Raw genomic sequence first — 19,245 nt, forward strand, 5'->3', positions numbered from 1 at the left:
GACAGATTTATTTTCATGTTGTGGGTTTATAAACTATTTGACATATGCCTGTAGGTTGATTGAAGATTGTTCTGATCACCAAACTAAGTCTCTTCTTGTTACAAACTTGGTAGAGTTATTACATAATTTCTAGATGTAACTCAGAATTAAGGCAACATCTTCCTGGTATTTCCTTTGAAAATTTTCCATCCCTGATCTGTGACTGATTCGGCCATAGAGGACCCACTCAGAGCTGCCATGATGAAATTTACAAGCACCCCCTAAGTTCTAGAGCTGGAGCCTTTCCTTTGCTGCCTTTCTGGGTCAGAAGTCAGCAAACTATGGCCTCGGACTAAATGCAGCACCCCCTCCCCTTTCTATTTTTGTACAAGACAAGAGCTAAGAATGGTTTTTACATTTATATAAATAATAGTTGCGACAGAGATCACATGGCCTGCAAAGCCTAAAATACTTACGTCAGTACCTTTATGGTAAAAGTTTGCTAATCTCTGTTCTAGATCATTCTCCAAAGTTTACTTCCCCAGAGGTCTTTAGCAGCGCTTCATTTCTCCATTTCTGATTTTTACAAACACATCAAATCCTCTTAATGTTATTTATCACCAACGTTTCAGGTCCCAGGAGTGTTGCACACACTTTTTTTTTTTTTTTTTTTTTTTTTGCGGTACATGGGCCTCTCACTGCTGTGGCCTCTCCCGTTGTAGAGCACAGGCTCCGGACGCGCAGGCTCAGCGGCCATGGCTCACGGGCCCAGCTGCTCCGCGGCATGTGGAATCTTCCCAGACCGGGGCACGAAACCATGTCCCCTGCATCGGCAGGCGGACTCTCAACCACTGCACCACCAGGGAAGCCCATGCAAATACTTTTAATTATATTTACCGTCATCTAGTACTGTTTATCCATGTGACTAGGAGCTACATGTGACTAAGTAAATTTGCTGCTTTAACGTTCTATCAGTGTGTGACATGATTGTTTCAAGATTCGGTATCACTTGGGCCCACCTAGAGCATTCTGAGGCATCTCAGATAAGAGGGTGGGCTTTAGAGCTTTGATCCCAGTAGGATTATATTGTCTCATCCGAGGTGATTTCTACATCTCAACGTGATCATTCCCTCTCCCCTCCCCTTTAAGCACAAATTGGCCCACCAGAGGTTGCTTTGACTACTGATGAGAAATCCATATCTATTGTTCTGATGGCTCCAAAGAAGTGGAAGAAAAACCCAGAAGAAAGCTCTATTTCCCTGGAACAAATATACTCTAATCTGAAGTATAATGTGTCCATACATAATACTAAATCAAATAGAACGGTAAGCCTGAAATGGAATGGGGACCTATCATTTGTGTCACTTTTTGCAGCTAATGCTGGAACACACAGCCCTGATGCTTAAATTCTCGGCATGTGAATCTGGGAAGGTGTGACATTCAAAAGTGTTGCCATACAAGATACAGTTGAAGCTGATGTGTAGAAATTTTAAAAACCGCCTTCAGATTTCCTTTACAGAAAGTCTCTGCTATGATGTTGCTGTTGGTGTGTAGAGCAATTGTCCACCTCACTTTGATGGAGAGTTTTTACTTGCTTAACATCTGTCAGTCACTCTCCAAGAAAGAAAAACATATCAGCAAGAACCCAGGACAAAGTGGAAGAAGAAATCCCTCCTTATGTCATTATTTAGAATTGTTCCCACAATTTGCCCAGTCCCTAACTGGGACTGCCAAGCTGAAGGAAAAGGATATTTTAAAGCTGTTGCTAAAAAAAAAAGCTCTTAGTGATAGTAAAGGACTTACTGGTACCTCAGTCTTCTGTTTCCTTCTAAAGTTACTTGTCTGGGGTGGTGCTGGAAATCTCTGGCTCTAACTGCTCTTCGCAACCCTATCCTAGTGGTCCCAGTGTGTGACAAACCGAACGCTGGTATTCGGCTGGCTGGAGCCGGACACTCTGTACTGCGTCCTCGTGGAGTCCTTCGTCCCAGGCCCTCCTCGCCTTGTTCAGCCGTCTGAGAAGCAGTGTGTCAGTACTTTGAAAGGTAGGCTTTGAGAATCTCAGCTGGTCTGAGGTAGGAAATCTGCTAAAACTAGAAGGAAGGATGGTGGTGTAGACAAGGTTTTGAAAATCCGTGTCTACCAGAAACAGGCTGAAGTGCAGGCAGAAACAACCACCAGCAGAAATGCACTGAGCAGCCTGGGACTCTACCATTGAACTTGGCTCACAGCAGGGAGTGTTTTCACCTCCCAGGGCACTCTTAGCACCAGTTCAACAAGACTCTACCTTGGGAAATAAGAATTATAGGAATTTTTACACACACGGTTTTTCTTCTTTAAAACTATAATCACTCTGATCAGTAGAAGTTCTGTGGTCTTTAAGAACATCACATGAGTTTATTCCTAGGAACAAAGCAGTATCCTAAAAACACTTTACGACAGAGTCTTTTGCTCCCCCTCGGGAATACAAATTATAGGCGCTGCAGGTTGTGTTCAGATATCACTCACTGTGCAAGGCTGTGCAAGGGCCTGGGATCAGCAAATCAGTTACTACTCCCTCACTCTTATAGTTGCTTCTCTCTCTTTCCTTTTGTCTCCTCGTGTTTTCTGAACTTGGCTGCCAAGGAAGTGTGGTTGAAGAGTCTCGTTCCTGTTAGGAGACTAGAGTTATAGGAGCCTGGCGTTTGTTTAATCGTTCTCCCCTGAGGGTGGTAAGACCCTGAACTCAAAACCTAAAAATTGAAAATAAATCCTAAAGTTTACCTTCATTGAATGGCTCTTCATCCATTCTTCTGTTTCTCTCTTCCAAATGTGCTGGCCTTCCAAACGTCACAATCATTTTCCCCAAGACTTGGTTCCGTCACCAGCTATGGGACAGGAATGGTGACAGAACCCCTGTTTTCCTCTCCCCTCAAGCCTCCCACATTTCGAGATGAAACTGTCCTAAGGATCAAAAAGGGAGTTTTGTGAATACATATCAGAAGTGAAAAGCTTTATTTTTGAATCTCCATCATTATCATACCTTTCCCTTTAAAATGAAGGGTTCTCTACCATATGTCAAATATCAATAAAATTAAAATGCAAGGCAAGCAAAAGGCAAAGCAAAGCAGATTGAGGAAATCATTTTTGTATTTGGAAAAGTGCTCTGTTTACTAACAGCTTGATCAGTGGGCAAATGGTAGGAATGAATTCCCAGTGGAAATCATTTAAGCCATTGGCAGAGCTAAAGCAACTAAAGTACAGATTAAATGAAGTACTTCCCAGTAAGCAGAAGGAGCCGACCTTCTCACTAGTCCTGGAACGGTAATAACAAGGTACCATTTCATGTTCTGACCTTTCTTGATATCCCAGCTGTTAGAGCATCCCAGATACCTTTCCAAGACACCATTATGAGGGTCTACTTTTTCAAAAACTCACCATTACCTCTTTGGGGACTATTCTTTGAAATATTTCTGCTCTCCACACTCCCCCAATTCCTAAAATACAGATACAGTTTATTAGTTGGTTGTTGCAAACATGTGCTGGTGTATGCTAAGTGCCTTCAGTCATTGTTGTCATGGCTCTGTTTATCAGGATGAGTTTGGTCCAGAGGCCAGGGATTGTATTAAGAGGACTGGATCGATTGGGATTGACATATACACACTACTATATGTAAAAGAGATAACTAATAAGGACCTACTGTATAGCACAGGGAACTCTACTCTGTACTCTATAATGACCTATATGTGAAAAGAATCTAAAAAAGAGTGGATATATGTATAAGTATAACTGATCACTTTGGTGTACACCTGAAACTAATGCAACATTGTAAATCAACTATACTCCAATAAAAATTTTAAAAAAAAAAGGACTGGACTGAGTTGTAGCCTGAAGTAGGGGCAGGTGATGCTCAGCCATCTGCATTATTGGCATCTTTCTATGTGGAACCTGTTGACAGATGTGCTCTTCGGGATGGAAGAGCCTGCAGTTGGACCCCCATACCTGGGCTTTTCCCACTGGCTATTGTTGACCAGAAGTCCATGATGCTTCTGTTTCCACTCTTTAACTAGACAGCTGACCAGACAGTAACTTAGCTGCTCTCTCCCAGGACTAGGCATCAAGAGTACCCAACGTCTACAATGGGTTAGAATACTCCCATGACACTCCTGCTGATTGTATTAGTATGTAAGGAATGCCCTAGAACTTTTGTCATTTGTGCTAAATGCTATAGTAGTCAGGGATCGCCATAGAACACAATATACATAATCTTTATATATATAAATGTACACACACACACACACACATCAAGATGGAGATAGAGACTTATTTTAAGGACCCGGCTCACATGATTTTGGAGGTTGGTAAGTTAAAAGTCTTCAAGGCTGGAGACCTAAGGAAGAATTTATGTTGCAGTTCTTATCTGAAGGTGATCAGCTGGCAGAATTCACTCTTCTGGGACATGATCAGTCTTTTTTCTATCAAAGCCTTCAACTGATTGGATGAGGCTCACCCTCATTATAGAGGGTAATCTGCTTTACTCATGTCTACTAATGTAAATGCTAATCTCATCTAAAAAATGCTTTCACAGAAACATCTAGAATAATGTTGGACCAAATAACTGGGTACTGTGGCCTAGCCAGATGGACACATAAATTTAACCTTCACAATTTACAAGTACTCCACAGGAGCTTAACAAATATAAATTAGTCACAATGAGTCCTATCTATCAAGCATATAGTCTGATCCATGGTGATCCAGGGCTACTTTTCTTAAAACCACTCACCAGATCTTTTCATTCCTCTATGGACTTTTAAACTCATCATGAACCTACGGCACAGCAGGACCAGGGAGGGAGTTACTGCCATTCTCAGCACACACCAGCTCAGCTGCCTCTCTACACATCCCCAAGCTCCAGACCTACCAGAAAGCCTGGCCAGCTGTGTAAGGATGATTCTGTTTGTCACACAGAAGATGACGCCGTACATTCGTGGCAAGGTCCTGAATATACGGAAAAGATTGAGTCAAATGAGGGGCATGGAAACGTGGGGCAGCTTAATGGGATCTTCACAAGAAGGTTTTGTTGTTTGGTTTGAAGCGCTGTGAGTTACTTGAGTATCAGGCACACTTTCCTGCAAATAGAAGAACCAGCATGAATCTCGTAGCCAGATATAAAATATTGGAATATCTGCTGACTTGGGTTGTTACGGCATCCTTGCTGTAAAGGTTGGAGACAAGTCCAGATGATTCCTTAAGCCCATCTGTTGTCAGAGAGAGTAAGAATTCTGAGATCCCTTCTAACATTTAGCTCAAGCTTCTCAATTTATAAATGAGAAAACTGAATTCCTAAAAGTAACTTATCTCTCCAAAGCTTCTTGACGTTACCAGTGTTTTCCCACCACACCAAATCACAACTGTCTACCCCACCCTACTTTTCTTTTTACAGATCAAACATCAACACTGAAGGTTAAAACCATCTTCTGCTATGTTTTGCCCATATCCGTTACTGTGTTTATTTTTTCTGTGATGTGCTACTCCATGTACAGATATACCTACGTCGGCAAAGAGAAACACCCAGCAAATCTGGTGAGTGCCTAGAGTGGTAGGAGGCTTTATAACACACCCAGGAAGATAGAAAAGGAGGTTCTAGAACAGATACCGTTCCTTTTATGGGCAGAGTGAGTTTCAAGTTAAAGAGTTGATGAATTAAAAACACTTTCTGTACTAGACTAACTCAGTACCATAACCAAAGAGAAAGATTCCTTAACTTTTGACAAAGATTTTATATTTATGGAACAGATCAGACTAGGTCTTGAGGTACACAGATAAATTGTCATGACCCATGCCCCTCCATAGGCTTAAGTCTAGTTGGGGACTAGAAGTTTTAAAGGATATGTGAAGACTAAGATGAAAGTGGGTTCTAGGGACTCTTGCGGATACAGGAAGGGCGCTGGCACCCTACGTGAAGGATCAGAAGTTTCATGCCTGGGCTTGGTCGTGAAAGTTCAGTAAGAGTTAGGGCACCTACCTCAAGTGGAAGAAACAGCAGGGGCAAAGGTAGGAGGATGTTTGGGAAAACATATAATATTGCAAAACCATGAGGTTCCTGATGAGAAGCTATGAAAGAAGAGACTGGAGGGTGAGGGGGTAAGGCCAGATAATGGGAGAATTGGGGAGCTATTCTAAGGACCTTGGACTTCATTGTGTTTGCAAAACTCTGTAGGGTTTTGAGCTGGGATCATTATGGTCAAGATTGAGTTTTAGATACAACTGGATAGTGTTAAAGACAACTTTAGTGGGAGGAAGACTAGAAACAAACAAACAAACAAACAAACCCAGCTAGGAGACTGTGGGAGTTGTCCAGGAGAGAGAAGATGAGAGTCTAAAAGAGGAGAGGGGGATGTAGGGCTGGAGACAGACACGGAATGGAAACACGTTTAGGGGGAAAGCGGCCAGGGCTTAATCATTCCCAGCAAGGAGAAGCAAGAAAGTAAAAGAAGGAACAAACCTTTTGCTTCTGGACCATGTACTGGAGGTTTCCCAAGGCTGAGCGTATTTTAACAATCACAAACTATTTCTTTCTTTGGGAATTATCAAAATACGTGTTCATGTGTACACGATACATACATGCATTCCTGTTAGTTCTGTTTTTAAATGTTTCTATTATTCTGCCTTCATTTGGGTTTCAGAGTTAGCTTTTTAATGACGTAGGGAGACCTTTCCTGGGAAGAAAAAGCACAGGAGAACTGACAGCCTGTGACTTTTTGAAACCCACATTTTTGTAAAAGTAAGATGCTGAAGTTCCTATTTTGTAGTTAAATGAAATCACATCATAGGGTGTATAATGAGAGTTGTAACATAACTCATCATTGACAATCTAAACAGGCACCTTCCATGTATTGCCAGCAAAACTTTAATCTTAAACAAGTTTTCCTGACATGATTTAGAGTTTCTCTCTCTGCTATAAATTGGCAGGTGAATTTCCGTTTTGGGCCCTATTATAGCATGATTAGTTTGGTGTATGGGGGAAGTAAGTAAAACCATCTCTATTCATGTGCTTATTTCTCTTTTTACACCTAGTTTTCATGCCCTTCCACATTTCCTGTCCAGAGTATATGCAAAAAAGAGCTGGTAGCCCAGAGGATGGCTTATTGATAAACACATAGTAAACTGTAATTAATAAAGCAATTTCAGAAACTCTCAGTCTTCACCACTCCTGACACAGCAGAAATTCTGATTTTACAGAATTAAAAAAAGGAGGCTCAAGAAATTTAAAAAGCCCCCTGAATTCCCTCAGCCAGTTAGAGGAAGAGGCGGTCACACCCGATCCTTGGACTGGATCACGACCACCCAGGGAACCACTCTTCACTGCCATATGCATTTCGTGCATCTTGGGTCTCTTGCCTCAAGGTGAGGGAGTTTTCCCGCGTATTCCAAACATTACTTTCACTTCCATGAGTTGGTAAGAATAGGCCTTTACAACTATCTGGGGACAGTATAAATTCTAACTAACAGCTGGTTTTTTTTGTTTGTTTGTTTTTTTAATATCTTTATTGGAGCATAATTGCCCTACAATGGTGTGTCGGTTTCTGCTTTATAACAAAGTGAATCAGCTATACATATACATATATCCCCATATCTCCTCCCTCTTGTATCTCCCTCCCACCCTCCTTATCCCACCCCTCTAGGTGGTCACAAAGCACCGAGCTGATCTCCCTGTGCTATGTGGCTGCTTCCCACTAGCTATCTATCTTACATTTGGTAGTGTATATATGTCCATGCCATTCTCTCACTGCGTCCTAGCTTACCCTTCCCCCTCCCGGTGTCCTCAAGTCCATTCTCTACATCTGCGTCTTTATTCCTGTCCTGCCCCTAGGTTCTTCAGAACCTTTTTTTTTTCCTTTAGATTCCGTATATGTGTGTTAGCATACGGTATTTGTTTTTCTCTTTCTGACTTACTTCACTCTGTATGACAGACTCTAGGTCCATCCGCCTCACTACAAATAACTCAATTTCGTTTCTTTTTATGGCTGAGTGATATTCCATTGTATATATGTGCCACATCTTCTTTATCCATTCAGCTGTCGACGGGCATTTAGGTTGCTTCCATGTCCTGGCTATTGTAAATAGAGCTGCAGTGAACATTGTGGTACATGACTCTTTTTTTTTTTTTTTTTTTTTGCGATACGCGGGCCTCTCACTGTCGCGGCCTCTCCCACTGCGGAGCACAGGCTCCGGACGCACAGGCCCAGCGGCCATGGCCCACGGGCCCAGCCGCTCCGCGGCATGTGGGACCCTCCCAGACCGGGGCACGAACCCGCGTGCCCCGCATCGGCAGGCGGACTCCCAACCACTGCACCACCAGGGAAGCCCATGACTCTTTTTGAATTATGGTTTTCTCTGGGTATATGCCCAGTAGTGGGATTGCTGGATCATATGGTAATTCTATTTTTAGTTTTTGAAGGAATCTCCATACTGTTCTCCATAGTGGCTGTATCAATTTACATTCCTACCAACAGTGCAAGAGGGTTCCCTTTTCTCCACACCCTCTCCAGCATTTATTGTTTGTAGATTTTTTGATGATGGCCATTCTGCCTGGTGTGAGGTGATACCTCATTGTAGTTTTGATTTGCATTTCTCTAATGATTAATGATCTAACAGCTGTTTTTAATGTCTCTCTAAAGTGAAAAGGTGAAAACCATTCTCTTCTCTCTTTATAGATTTTGATTTGTGGAAATGAATTTGACAAAAGAGTCTTTGTACCTGCTGAAAAAGTTGTGATTAACTTTATCACCTTCAATATTTTGGAGGATTCTAAAACTTCTCATAAGGATATAAGTGTAATGGGAAAAAGCAATGATGCATCAGACCTGAATGAGCCCAGCAAGGACCAGGAGCCCCATCAGGAGGAAGTGGAGGTGAAACACCTGGGATATGCTTCACATGTGGTGGACATTGTGTATGACCCTGAGAAAAGCACCAAAGGGACTTCCTTAAGCCAGCAAGAGCCACCCAGCAGGACAATGCCCACAGACAAAACTGTCATCGAATATGAATGTGATGTAAGAACTAGTGACGTTTCTGTGGGGCCTGGAGATCAGGAGTTCAATTTGCAGGAGGAAGTGTCCCTACAAGGAAAGTTATCTGAGCAACAGGCAACTTTAGCAGACTTGGGTCCACAAACACTACCATATTCATATACCCCTCAGCTCAGAGACTTGGACCATCTGCCGCAGGGGCATGTGGACACAGAGGAGGGGCCAGAGGCAGAGCCATCAACCACACTGGTCGACTGGGACCCTCGGACTGGCAGGCTGTGTATAGCTTCATTATCCAGCTTTGAACGTGACTCAGAGAGGTGTAAACATCCTGAGTCTGAGGGACTCGAGGACGAGGGCCTCTTGTCTAGACTCTACCGGGATCGGGCTCCAGACAAGATGCTGGAGGAACACGAAGCCTATCTCATGCAGTTTATGGAGGAATGGGGATTATATGTACAAATGGAAGACTAACACTCAAACGTCCCTTTGCCGACCTCTACTGTTAAAAACATGGGAGTGCAAACAGATAAGTGGCCGAACAATAAAGTACCGGACACAGAAGTTCACTCAGATTCTGTGTCAGTGAGAATTACTTATTCCTTCTATTTTCATAGCGCTTGTTTCATTCCGCCTCCTGTGGGTGGCTGGGTTGTGCATGTGGGCCTCCCGCACTGATGGTGGGTGCCCAGAGCGCAGTGGCTGACCCTCTTTGTACCCAGTAAGTATTCAAAAATGTTGGCCAACTTGGATGCAGAATTTATTCAGGTGGGTGTACTGTGGCCTCTTTATTTATGATTTTCTAACAAGAACTTGTACAATTATTTTCTGGGCCCTTACCAAGTGTATAGCACTGTAAAAAATACTTCATGAAGACCATTCATTGTATAAGTGCTACTTTTTTAGAATTTGGTTTATTGCCAGAATGATGAGATACTTAAAACATGCAAATACCACTAAGTGGGTGGGAAGTGGTCACATTTAAAGACCTAACCCACTGTTCAATCATAATAATCCATGTTCAGAGTGAATAAACCAGGCACAGATCTTGATGTCATATATGCTTTGGGCTACTTTAAGTGGCCATATTAATACTTTAGGAGAAGTTCTGGAGTGTAAACATAAATTGTTGTTATTAGTTTATAGTCAGAAAATGTCCTCTCGCCTTCCCTGGTGGCACAGTGGTTGGGAATCCGCCTGCCAATTCAGGGGACACAGGTTCGAGCCCTGGTCCGGGAAGATCCCACATGCCACAGAGCAACTAAGCCCGTGCACCACAACTACTGAGCCTGCACTCTAGAGCCCGTGAGCCACAACTACTGAGCCCACGAGCCACAACTACTGAAGCCTGTGTGCCTAGAGCCTGTGCTAGCACAAGAGAAGCCACCACAATGAGAGGCCTGCGCACCACAACCAAGAGTAGCCCCTGCTTGCTGCAGCTAGAGAAAGCCCAGACGCAGCAACAAAAACCCAAGGCAGCCAAAAATAAATAAATTTATTTTAAAATGTCCTCTCAATAACTAGCAGAGGCTTTTTAGTAGGGAATTAACCTGAAAAAAAAATGCCACATTTTATAATAGAACAGTACATTTATTTCTGGATATGTGTTTTTCAAAAGATATTTAGATAGTCTGTAAACTAGAACATGTTTAGTAGCTGAATCACTGTTGCTATTATAATATTAAATATTCTATTTGAATGAGCAGTGCCTTAGAGATTCCTTGGAATATGTGTGAATGAATATCTCATATCTACATAATCTTAAAATCAATAAATAAAGACATACAAAAGAAATAAGTTGAGTTTATATGTAAGGGAGAGTGTATTTGACATAATTTACTGTGGGAATGAAAGTATATCATAAAACACTATCACCCTAGTTAAATTACAGTAACCATTCCCATCTCCTTCATCATTTGCTTAGAAAATTAAATTCGATAGTCACATTGTATTAAAATATGACAGAATCTGTTAAGTTGAGCCATATAAAATTGTTGATGTTTTTGACCTGCAGAGACAGCAATTTCGTATGATTTACCTTAGCATATGTTTGCTTTAATCATGAGCTCATAACCCATTGATGCTCTTTCAGGAAAACAGATATCATCCGTATTTTCTTATTTATATTCTTGGCACAGACAGACAACCCTGGTAAGAGAGGTGGATTCTGAAGTCATGGTCTTTTCAGATTGTCCCCAAATCCAAACAGCTTAACTGATCTAGTGATTTAATTTAGAGTAGAGCATAATTCTATTAACCAGAGTGTTCTGTTCTTCTCAATCTTTGTAAAAATGATTCTGCTAATTTTGAAGAACAAATTTATTATTAAATAAATAGGTAAGAGAGAGTGTATTAAAATTTTGACATAATTTACTGTGGGAAAGAACGTATATCATAAAACAATACTACCCTAGCTAATTTCCACTAAGTATTCCCATCTCCTTCACCATTTGCTTCAAAACAGACAGTTTTGAAGAACAAATTTATTATTACTATAAAGGAAATTCAGGAGTGGGAAAGAATGAGTTGCTATTAAGAGCAAAAAGAAAGTAAAATGATTGATGATTGTTTGGCTTATTCATTTCATTCACAAAATACTTACTGAGCATCTACTGTGTCCTACAATGTCCTCGTTGTAGGGAGGATAACAACAACCTTAGGGTTACTTTGAGGATGAAAAAGCGTTAGAACGTAGAAGGCATTTAGAACGGTGCCTGGCACATAGCGAGTGTTAGGTGTTTGTTATCGTTGTGCTTAACACCAGGAAAAGAAGCCATTTAGACATATGACTATTTTGATTCAAAGGCAGAGTTTGCCTCTCTTTGTTTCTCTTACCGAAAAGTACAAGAGTAATTTGCTTCCTACTTTATGCCTTCAGATTGAAATCCATCTGTGGTTTTGCAAAAGGGAATCTAATTCTGAGTTGCTTTCACATCTCTTATCATTCTAAGCATATCAGAAGTATTGAGCCTTTGTAAAATTTCGTTTCTTTAGTACTTTGCAACATACATAATGCACGCAGGTATATATATGTATATATATATATATATATATATATATATATATTCAAATGTGAGTGTACAGTAGGTATGTCTTGTGGGGGAAAGTGACACAGTCTTCGATGCAGTCTACCTTTATGAGCAACAATCACCGTGCTTCCTGTCACCTCTGTGGCCAGAGCCTCAGCAGCTCCGAGAAGTCATCCTCTGGGGCCTCATTAGATTCCATCCCTAGGCCTGAGGTCCCAGTGGAGCTGGGAAGTTGAGGTTTCAGAATCTTTGACCAGCACCTTCATCCTTTCACTAGCTGTTCACCAGTTTTAGGATTTTACATACCTCTTCCACATTAGGTGATTTTTCCACATGAAAATGTCTGCTAGTGGCTCTATGTCCATACCCCATAAATCCTAAACAACTGGGTGAATAAAAATACCCCCTGCTACAAAGTGAATGAAACCTAGTGCCACATCCTGCACATGGGAAGGAAGTAGAAGAGGGACATTTGTCCCCTCAGTCTACAACATGGGGAAGATCGGGTGCCCCCAGGCTGAGTTCACCTCAAAGGAAATCAGTGCAGGGAAAAACTATTTGTACAGCCCAGAGTGCAAGTCAGCACAGCATGGTAAATCTAATGAGAACATCAAATAGAGGGCTGCACCAGTGTGGATCAGTGCACCTGGGTCATAAATCAAATTCTTTCTGGCCCACACACTGCCATCCCACATCTTGAGATGAATTTTTGCTAAATTACCTTGGAAAGAAGTTTTTCTATTTCCTTTGTGGTTCCCACATTATATCTTCCATAAATCTTCTATCCACGGTTTTTCAAAGACTTTGCTCGAGAACATGTGCCTATAATTTTTTAATAAATAACGCAATAAATTAGAAGTTTGGGGTTAACAGATACACACTACTATATATAAAATAGGTAATCAACAAGGACCTATATATAGCACAGGGAACTGTTAATAACCTGTATGGGGTAAGAATCTGAAAAAGAAATCATATGTCTATGTATAACTGAATCGCTTTGCTGTACACCTGAAGCTAACACAACATTCTAAATCAACTATACCCCAATATGAAATAAAAATTAAATTAAAACATAAATAAATAAACATTTTTTAAATTTAAAAAAGAAGAGTGTGACTACAGACAAATTACCAGCAAGATATATTACTTCTTAGTTTCAAGCAGCCTATTGGCTAGTTGCAGTTCAGCCAATAAACTTAGAATATTTTAAAATCTAATAAATAAATAAATAGTGCAATGGTTGTGGGTATTTTAAGACTAGATTTTTTTTTCTGTAGAAGATAAATGTACACATACTCATTACAAACTAACTAGAGATAAAGGGGGGAAAATTAAAATTACCTGTAATATTGCCACCCAGATTTAACCACTGTACACATCTTAGGGTAGAGAAATGATTCTCAGCTGGGGGTGACTTTGTCCCCGACGGGGCATCTGGCGATATCTGGAGACATTTTTGGTTGTCACAACTCTAGGGAGAGGGTGCTGCTGGCATCTAGTGGGGAGAGGCCAAGAATACTCTTCCACATCCTACGATGCACAAGGTAGCCCCCCACAGCAAAGAGTTATCTGGCCAAAAATGTCAATAGTGCCCACATTGATAAACCCTGGTGTAGAATTTTCCAGACACTTTCAATACATTTATGTATCTATTTTTCCTCAAAAGAGGGATGCTACTGAACTTTTATAACTTGCTCTTTTCCCTCACTCGAAAATATATAACTGTCTTAACTATACTTAGATTAACTTTATGAAGCACCAATCTTATTCAGACTAAAACAACTGAAATGACAGGTGATGAATTATTTTTTCTAAATGCTTTAAAACTTTTTTAGTCAAACAGCAACTAAAAGTTGGCATTATTAAGAGCAAAGTGATATGAATCCTTTAAAGAAAACTGAACCTCTCCAAAATGTTATTTCCTGGAAATCACTGCTTCTGCAGAGTGGCTGGATGACCCTTAGATGGTCGTTTATCTTCCCTTTGAGGGTGTTGGACTCCCCTGTGTTTGGTTTTGACCACCTTCCACCTTTCCGCTAAAGGTCTTCAGGATCTTCAGTGACAGATCCTTGAAGGTAATCTTGGCTTTCACTGTAAATCCTGGATAAACATTCACGTTTATCACTGATTTTCCTCCAGATTCCTTTGCCTATGGCAGCCACAAGATTTCTTTTGTACTTTACTAGTTTTAGACTGCAACAAATCTTCCAGGTGGTTTTCATTTCTGAATGCCAGTAAAGATGGCAGGTTAAGGCTCTGAAAACATTGCTTCATCCAAGGCTCCCTTCCGGGAGGGGTTACATTGTGTTGGTGCCGGTTGACGGAGTCTCCTTCTGTCCTCAGGCAAGGCTGCCTCTTCATGGGTTTCCCTAAAACCCTGTCTCTAGCACTTTGCTAAATTTGGAAACAGACGAGGTATTTTCTCCCTTACTTCCTCAACAGATTTCTTTTTGACATCTCAATCTGTCGTTCTCTGGATTAAGTGGTATTTGGTATTAAGTGGTATTAAGCCATATGTCCATCGTCTGGTGTTTGTGTTTTCACGCCCAGGCCACTGAGACAATGAACACTGCTGGGGATAGTAGCTACCATCTGCCATTTGCCTGTCCCTGGAACTGACTTTTATGGGACGTATGAATTAGCCACTGCTTTTAGAGGTCTCATAGAGTTAAGATAGTTTACATATTCTTCCTTCTCCTCAAGTGCATTCTTCTCCAATCTGAAATGCAGACGCTTCAGAACATTTGATGTGAGCGGGGAAAAAAAATCAGTGGGGATTTTAAGCCCAACCCCCCCCAAAAAAGGAGGCATGGGATATTGGATCTTCATTAAATTTGTCAACTTTGTGCTTTTAAAAGAATTTGGCAGCATTTGACTAACAAAGGGATATATGGAGTGTCTACTGAAAAAAATTGCACAACCTAAAAGGTGAGAATTATATGTTATTCGGCAGACCTTCTGAGGACTGAAGCCCAGGAGGCAGCCTCTCACATAACTCTGATAGACTGTTCCGAAGGGGTAAGAGAAGAGCCAGGCTATATAAGAGTTTTTGCAAATAAACATCAGTCATAGAATATTGAGCAGTTCCCTGTGCTATACAGTAATTCTTTATTGGTTATCTAGTTTAAATATAGCAATGTGTACATGTCAATCCCAAACTCCCTAACTATCCCAATCTATTGAACACTGCTCAATGTTCTGTAATAACCTAAATGGGAAAAGAATTTGAAGAAGAATAGATACGTGTATATGTGTAACTGAATCATTGCTGCACACCTGAAACTCACACAACATTGTTAATCAACTATGCTCCAATATAAAATAAAAATTAAAAAAAAACACCATCAATCAGAACATCAAAAGCCTACTGCTAATTAAAGAAAACCAGACATATCAAGTTAATGCATTTAGTGCTTTTCCATGTCTGGGAAGATCCAAGAGTCTGGGCTCATTGAAATCATTCCTTTGATATGCACCTTAACTGTCTATGGCCAATGTCCTGCTCTTCTCCATCCTGAAACACCTCAGCGTGCACCGTCAGGATATGGCAGGCGACATTTTTCATCCACATTACCTTAGGCAATTTATTTAACCTTTTGGGACCAACTTCCCTCATCTGTGAAATAAGGATAATAATTGTCCCTACCTCCTAGGGTTGTGGGAGGTTTAAAGGAATCAATATATTGAAAGTTCTTAGAAGAGTGCCTGACACTAAATGAGTGTATTTATCTATCAGCGGAAGAAAACCATGGACAGGAAGGAACTACACGTCCACATGGCAACGTGAATCTCACAGGCGTGGTGAGCAAAAATAGTGATTTCTAGAGAATATACAGAGGATAAATCCATTTACATAACATCTCAAGAAATACAGAATTAAACACTAGTCATATACACATGGTAAAACTATAAAGAAAGGCAAGGAAATGATTAACACAAAGTTTAAGATCATGGACTCCCCCCGTGGACTGAAGGGGATGGGAGTGCACAGAGCTCACGGGAACTTCAGCGGAACTAGCAACAGTCTCCTTAAACATGGTAGAAGCAGTGTATTCCTTTGATTATTCTTCTTTAAACTGCACATATGTATTAATATATCCTCTAATGTGTGTATATTTAATTAAGGAAAACAATAATGGTGCCCCTAAATTTTGTGTCATTCTCATAGGTTCCATAACCAGTGTCAGCTTTGTACCATTGGTAAAGCTATTTGGAATGATGATCGCTCTTAAACATTTTCCCTTGCAAGTCGGAAACACTTATTTTATGACGATATTCTGCTTACCGATCTTCTTAGTTTCCCAAGATTTGATTATGCCTAAACTTCTGAACAGAAAAGAACTATTGACCAATTGATTCATTGGGTTTCCGTGGTGAAGGGCGTGCCTTGGCTCGGCTGAGAACTGCCATTATTCAAAGAGTGAATAACTGAGCCCTGGCAGGAAGTGAGGAGGACACGTGATTCACACAAACTTCTGAAATGCAAGCACCTTCTCCTACTCACTGGTAATAATGAGTTAAAAAGATCTCAGGCGGGCTTTCCTGGTGGCGCGGTAGTTGAGAGTCCGCCTGCCGATGCAGGGACACGGGTTTGTGCCCCGGTCCTCGAAGATCCCACATGCCCGCGGAGCGGCTGGGCCCGTGAACCATGGCCGCTGAGCCTGCGCGTCCGGAGCCTGTGCTCCGCAACGGGAGAGGCCACAGCAGTGAGAGGCCCGCGTACCGCAAAAAAAAAAAATCTCGGGCAGGCAGGCAGGCAGTCCCACTGACAAAAATTACACAGTGTAAATAAATCCCTTCCTTATGAAGCAGCTAATAGCTGATCTCTGATGGTTTTAGGATGCAGAGAAGAAGGATTACGGACTTTCAAATGCGCTGCCTTTACACTCCAGCTAACCGTTCCTTTCTGTAATAAGCTTGCCTTGGTTACACATGCTTAGTGACCATTGGCAAATAGAACGTGTTTGCTTTTCCTAAGTCCCATATTTCAGCCAGCTTGTTGCCAGCAGCTTCCAAAATGAAAAAATTTGCAAAATTACAGATTTAAACAACACTTTCAAGTGGAAATGCCTTTAATCCAGGCATAACGATGAACTTTAACATTTAACTTTCCCCAAATGAAGTATAAACAGAAGTATAATTAAGGTGTGCTAATATTTCTTTTTAGCCACCCACATGATCTTAACCCCAGTTTCAAAAATCTAGAGTGTATGTTCGTTCTGAGCATCACATTTTAACAAAGACTTGAACAACCAGAAAGCATCTCAGAGAGAGTCCAGGAGCCAGGACATAAGGGGAAGTGTGGAGGGGAATCCAGGGTTTAGTGAAGTCCAAACAGCTGGCACATGCAAAGGACTTTTCTATGAGTGAGGACATTGGCCACGTGTTTATTGCTCCAGAGAATGAAATTAGGACACATATTTGGGAGTTGCTAGAAGGCAGAGTTCAGTTCCAAGGAAGGAAGGGCTTTCTATAATTAAGTGGCAGCTCTTAATTCATAACCATATGAGGAACTGAGTTCCCCGTCACAGGAAAGGTTCAAGCATGGGCTGGTTTCTGCTGACGCTTTTGCAGAGAGGATTCCTCCATGGGGCTGGGGGTTGACGTAGGTGGTCTTTAAGTTCTCTTCTGCCTCTAAATGTCTACTATGAAAAAACAATATTTGGGATCTTCTTTATTTCCCCCCTTTGTCTCCTTTTTCTTCCAGGCAGTTCACTAGCTAGTCACTCATCCTGTTTTTCGTAAATTGCCGTAGACCTGCCATTTGTGGACAGCTGAGGCGAGCCAAGCAGTGCCTTTCCCTGAATGTGATGTACAAGAGCTTAGAAATTCTTACCTGGGGGACTTCCCTGTCAGTCCAGTGATTAGGACTTTGCACTTTCACTGCCGTGGGGCTGGGTTTGATCCTTGGTTGGGGAACTAGGATACTGCAGGCTGCACTGTGCGGCCAAAAAAATATTTTTTTTTAATAAAAATAACAAAATAAGGGGCTTCCCTGGTGGCGAAGTGGTTGAGAGTCCACCTGCCGATGCAGCGGACACGGGTTCGTGCCCTGGTCCGGGAAAATCCCACATGCCGCGGAGCGGCTGGGCCCGTGAGCCATGGCTGCTGGGCCTGCGCGTCTGGATCCTGTGCTCTGCAACGGGAGAGGTCACAACAGTGAGAGGCCTGCGTACCGCAAAAATAATAATAATAAATAAATAAGGAGTGAAGTGTTATATTTTTTAAAAAAAGGAAAAGAAAAATTCCCACCTGAAGCATTTGGCACTAGACAGACTCTTCTGAGCTCTCTCGCTTACAAAAAAACAGTGCGAGTCTAAAAACCAGTGTCTTTTTAAAAATTATTTCTCCTTGTCATTGCCATCCTGCCTAAGCAAGTCTCTTTTATCATTTTTTTTTCCTTAATGAAGGTTTTGGGTTGTCAGAAAAGGAAACACTTCACACAAATAAGGCTCAGAACCCATCTTGTTTCCATAGATCTCTTTCTGACTCTGAGACCAGGACCAGACAGCTATGTATCAAAGAAGTACAAATAAATGACAGGTTAAGAGTGGTTTACAATTTTAAAACATTGCCTATATCACCCTTCAATCTGAATAAATATTATCTGTTCTCCTTCCAATTATACAGAAAAGCCCAAGGTAGTTAGCACTGAAGTAGAGGTTTCTTTGCTGGAAGCATCAGAGTAAGCTGGTAAATACAACTTAGCCAGTATCTCGTTTCTTAGTGTACTCAAGGTCTCAGGTATGCCTAGGTCTAAATATCATATTATCGTTCTTTTCCAACAGCTAGAGAAAGTGAGAATCGAATGAACAGAGATGGGAGGGAAGGGGGTTTTCATATTTTCTCCATTTTAGCTTATTACGGGATACTGAATACAGTTCCCTGTACTCCACAGTAGGACCTTGTTGGTTATCCATTCCGTATATGAGTTTGCACCTGCTAATCCCGAACTCCCACCCCATCCCTCCCCCACACCCCGTTCCCCTTGGCAGCTACAAGTCTGTTCTCTACGTCTGTGAGTCTGTTTTCGTTTTGCAGACAAGTTCATTTGTGCCATATTTTAGATTCCACATGTAAGTGATATCATATGAAGAGCATATGTGGCAGCTGTAAGACGTTTGGGTTACACTTTAATGACAATGAGAAGCCACCAGAAAGTTTTATGCAGGAGACTGATATGACGTGATGAAGTTGACAAACATCAGTTGACTGAATCTGGA

At 41.4% G+C, this 19,245-nt stretch overlaps 1 protein-coding gene across 4 annotated transcripts in view; it reads left to right on the plus strand.

Annotated features, from left to right (window-relative positions):
* Positions 1–9,869, plus strand: part of IL20RA (interleukin 20 receptor subunit alpha) — a 35,236-nt gene extending 25,367 nt beyond the window's left edge. For all 4 annotated transcript variants that reach the window (XM_032651839.1, XM_032651841.1, XM_032651838.1 and 1 more), the window contains 4 exons: positions 1,129–1,304; positions 1,877–2,021; positions 5,399–5,538; positions 8,673–9,869. In XM_032651839.1, the coding sequence (XP_032507730.1) occupies positions 1,129–1,304; positions 1,877–2,021; positions 5,399–5,538; positions 8,673–9,464 (1,253 nt within the window). In that variant the 3' untranslated portion in view covers positions 9,465–9,869. The remainder of the gene's footprint in view (positions 1–1,128; positions 1,305–1,876; positions 2,022–5,398; positions 5,539–8,672) is intronic.
* The last annotated feature ends 9,376 nt before the right edge of the window (positions 9,870–19,245 follow it).

The sequence above is a fragment of the Phocoena sinus genome, chromosome 12 (assembly GCF_008692025.1).
Source record: "Phocoena sinus isolate mPhoSin1 chromosome 12, mPhoSin1.pri, whole genome shotgun sequence".
NCBI classification, from domain to species: domain Eukaryota; kingdom Metazoa; phylum Chordata; class Mammalia; order Artiodactyla; family Phocoenidae; genus Phocoena; species Phocoena sinus.